The sequence below is a fragment of the Pseudophryne corroboree genome, chromosome 10 (genome assembly GCF_028390025.1).
Source record: "Pseudophryne corroboree isolate aPseCor3 chromosome 10, aPseCor3.hap2, whole genome shotgun sequence".
NCBI lineage: Eukaryota > Metazoa > Chordata > Amphibia > Anura > Myobatrachidae > Pseudophryne > Pseudophryne corroboree.
The window spans coordinates 285392320-285396623 of NC_086453.1; the positions used below are offsets into that span (position 1 = coordinate 285392320).

At 42.8% G+C, this 4304-nt stretch overlaps 1 protein-coding gene across 1 annotated transcript; it reads left to right on the plus strand.

Moving 5' to 3' along the window:
* Positions 1 to 2890: 2890 nt before the first annotated feature.
* On the plus strand, positions 2891 to 3820 carry LOC134965304 (olfactory receptor 5V1-like). Its single transcript, XM_063941780.1, has one exon. It carries the CDS (start codon positions 2891 to 2893, stop codon positions 3818 to 3820), a length of 930 nt encoding a protein of 309 aa, XP_063797850.1.
* The last annotated feature ends 484 nt before the right edge of the window (positions 3821 to 4304 follow it).

Below are 4304 nucleotides of genomic sequence, written 5' to 3' on the forward strand. Positions count from 1 at the left end.
ATCGGGTTGGGTACGGGATGCCGATGGTCAGAATACCAACACCGGCATCCTGTTTGAAATCCTGACAGGGGTACAGGAGGCAGCTAACCCTAATCCTGTCCTTCTCCCTAGCCCTAACCCTTCCTTCCCACAACCTAACCTAACCCTCCCCCTGCAGCCTAACCCTAACTTCCCCGGATACTTACTTTCGGGATCCCACCTGTCGAGATGCCAGCTACAGCATTCTAACAAGTGTCAGGATTCCAGCATTGGCACTCTGACTGCTGGGATCCCAACTACATCCTCTGCCACCACCAGGGATGGCTGAAAGTCCAGGGCTGATTCATCCTCAGGATGGGGAGGGGTCCTGACGTTCCACAGAAATCCAGCCTTGGGCTGACCAGTGTGAGGCTGGTTGCTGTTGTGACAGGTGAACCCCATGCTGTGTGTGTCCCTGCTATAACATCAGCCACCCATATGGTTCAGCTTGATGCTAGTTATAGGAAAATAGTGGAACCTTATGTAATTTTTTCCTCCTATTTTCCTGTACCAGCCAAGGCTGAGAGGTCTGGGGCTGTTTAAGATGTTGGAGGGGTCATCACAATTTTTTTCCCTTCAAAATAACCCTCTATTTAGGGCCTGATTCAGACCTAATCGCTGTTGTGCGAAATCGCACAGCGGCCGATTATCGAATGACTGCGCATGCATATGGATCGCAATGTACAAGCATGTCGCCAAACAGCGACAGCATGGTGTAAAAATTTCAATCGAATGGGCATTCGCAAGGTGATTGACAGGAAGAGGACATTTGTGGGTGGTAACTGCCTGTTTTCAGGGAGTGTCAGGAAAAACGCAGGCGTTCCCAAGCGTCTTCAGGGCAGGTGTGATGTCAGCTTCAACCCCGATCAGTCTGTTCTCATCACACTGTAGGAGTTGGTCCTGGGCTACGCACAGACTGCACAGACTGGAAAATTATTAGATGGTGAGTGAGTTGCGAACGGATTTGCAGCTGTCTGCTGTCTGGTGGAATTTTCGCACGGCGTATACATGCATTAGCACACTTGCACGGGGAGGGTTTTCACTCTCCCTGGGCGGCGACTATCTGATCGCAGATCTCTGCAAATTTGCAGCACAGCGATCAGGTTTGAATTAGGCCCCTAGTTTTTACACCTAAGAAGTGATCTGTGCAGTGCTTCCCCTAAACTCGCCTTAGGTAGGAAGATATATTGTTTGGGCTGGTTTCCCGTCATTTTGCTGTATTTTTTTTTTTTTGTCATGCTACAAACAGGACAGTAATATTAGACTAAAAATTAAATCTTTTAAACTAAATTGTGTGCAAATAGCTTTAAGTATTCCAAATACTAACACACATATATACACATGTGCCAACAGGTATAAAGACATGTTTATAGTGGTGTTCAAAATAAACTACTCACCAAACTGTGACGGCTCTGATGGCTTGGGGGTGGGGGCAATCATAGTCATGGACATTTATCTCTTGTACTTTCTCTGCTGATAGTATCCCCCACACTGGCTCCACATACTCAAGATATTGAATTTGAAGGGTGAAAGGGGGGGGGGGGGGGGCACTACCAGTCCTAAGTCCTGCCCTGTGCTCCTCGGCCATCTTCTCCTTCACCTTTCTCTTGATGTCTGAAAGCATTTCCAGCAGTGATCCAGACTCTATTTGAAATTGCCCACTGCATTGAAGCCTACACTGCCATGGGCCATAAATTTCTCTTTCTCCTCACTGAGGTCTTTGCTGCTTGGCTCCCAAAATAAGTCCTTAATTAGGAACCAGACAAGAAACCGAGGCCACATTCTCTTCATATGAAAACCTGACATTCTGTCCTTATTTTCTTTTAGAGTCCTGCCTCTCCTCTATAGATGCCAGTTCCACCTCCTAGGCTTACTCACCTACCTCTGGGTACCTATCCTCCTCTCTGCTCCTTCTCTTCTCACCATACATATTAACACTTTACAAATAAGACAGTCAAGACAAACAAAAACTGAGAAAGAAAACCTACACTAACACTACACACAAATAATCACAGACATAAAACGTGAAACAAATATTAGCAGCAGACAAAAAAATAAGACAAACTCCTCTAAACGGGTTGGGTATGTGTGACCGGCGGTCTCCTGACACAATACAGATGTCGGGATGCCGGCTGTTAGATGGCTTGTGGGGGGCGAGCACAACTAAGCCCCTTGCAGGCTCACTGCGGTCGCCACGCAGCTGGCTCGGTGGCTCGCTGCGCTCACCACAGGTTCTATTCCCACTCTATGGGTGTCATGGACACCCACGAGTGGGATATAGTCCATGTTGGTCTGCATGCCAACAGTCGGGACAGTGAGGGACCAGGATGTAGGTGCCATTATTGTGAGGTCACATAACTACATCCCCTCCAAACAACTACTTGCACTCTTCTACTACCACCAGCAACCGCACTACACATTATCAATGTTTGAGTGTGGTTTTTGGAGTTTTAGAATGGGTTTGTGATATCAAAACAGCATGTAATATGTTCTAACTAACTAACTAACTAACTAACTAACTAACTAACTAACTAACAGAAAAGTACAATGAAGTGTTTGTCAGTTTTGGACGTTGTTTTTGTTGATTTACCTCAAATACCATCAGATTTACATATGGATCTGAGAGTATGTTCAGTTGTTAGACAGTAAGCTGATGGACTCTTAGACTTCAAAATCCAGTGTACATTGACGTAGTATTTCAGTTGATGGTGAACACCAATGCTTAGAAAATACAGATTTTTTTCGCCTGTGATTAGCCTGTTGGATTGCAATTAACTACAAAACCTACGCTTAGTAAATCCATCCCTAATTGTGCTAAATTAATTACACTTCTCATTTATTATCTTTCAACAGGTTTTGGGTAATTGACTAGATGGAACCTAGAAACAAGACTTATTTTGAAGATTTTATCCTACTAGGATTTTCTGAGGGGCAAACAATATCTTCGCTTTTACTTGCGATAACCTACACAATGATTATTATTGGGAATATTACTGTTTTTAGCATTATTCGAGTTGATCACCATCTTCAGACACCAATGTACTTTTTCCTGAGTTGCCTATCAATATTAGATGTGTGCTACTCTACGGTCGCACTCCCGGCTATGCTGGTCAATGCTATAACGGGCAATAGAAGGATTTCTTTCAACAGATGTTTTACACAGCTCTATTTCTTTGTGCTGTTTGGGGGAGCGGAATGTCTACTCCTAGCTGCCATGGCCTATGACCGATACGTGGCTATATGTAACCCACTGCACTATCTGCTCATTATGAATAAGATGTTCTGCTCGTATTTTGTAGCAGGATGCTGGATCTGTGGATTCTTGAACTCCACGTTTCACACTTTGATGACTGTCAAATTGACCTTCTGTGGAGATCGACAAATCCACCATTTCTTCTGCGATGTTCTCCCCATGTTAGAAGCAGCTTGTAGTGATATAGACAGCAGTCAGGTGGTGTTGCATATTGTCACTGTGTTTCTAGGAATGTTTCCATTTCTACTTGTGATGTACTCATACATACAAATCATCTCCGCTATACTGAAAATCCACTCTTCTTCGGGAAGACAGAAAGTCTTCTCCACATGTTCCTCCCACCTTATTGTTGTTACTATATTTTACATAACAGGTGTTTTCAACTATAATGGTCCCATTTCTGGAGATTCCTTTGTCATTGTCCGAGTATCATCTGTTTTATATAGTGTTCTACCTCCATTGTTGAATCCTTTTATTTACTGTTTGAGAAACAAAGAGGTGAGAAGCGCCTTGGGAAGGGTAAATATTAGGATAAAAATTCAGATTTAAGACAATTCAAGTTATGTGTTTTATTGTGTTATGCTAACTTTGCTCATCTGCTGATAATAGAACCAGCTTGTACATATTAAACCGTTTATGGTATCCAGCAAAGGAAATGATTATGTGATGAAATTATTTGACTATTATTATTATTGCAAGATAACTCAATATTGAGCTTCCTATCTACAGTAAAGCCACATTTGATTTTGTTTTTTTTAAATGAAATATCGCCATATAACAATCATGAGGCAGATGTATTAAGCCTGGAGACGGGATAAAGAAGTGATAAAGCAGTGATAAGTGCAAGGTGATAATGCACCAGCCAATCATTATGGATTTGAAAAATGACAATTGGGAGCTGATTGGATGGTGCGTTATCGCCTTGTGCTTATCACTGATTTATCACTTCTTTATCCCTTCTCCAGGCTTAATACATCTACCTGACTGAGATTTGAGAAAAAAATCTATAGTTAAATTTACATACAAGGCTGGC

Coding starts and splice junctions, on each gene's coding strand:
- LOC134965304 (XM_063941780.1), top strand. CDS start 2,891: ATGGAACCTAGAAACAAGACTTATTTTGAAGATTTTATCCTACTAGGA.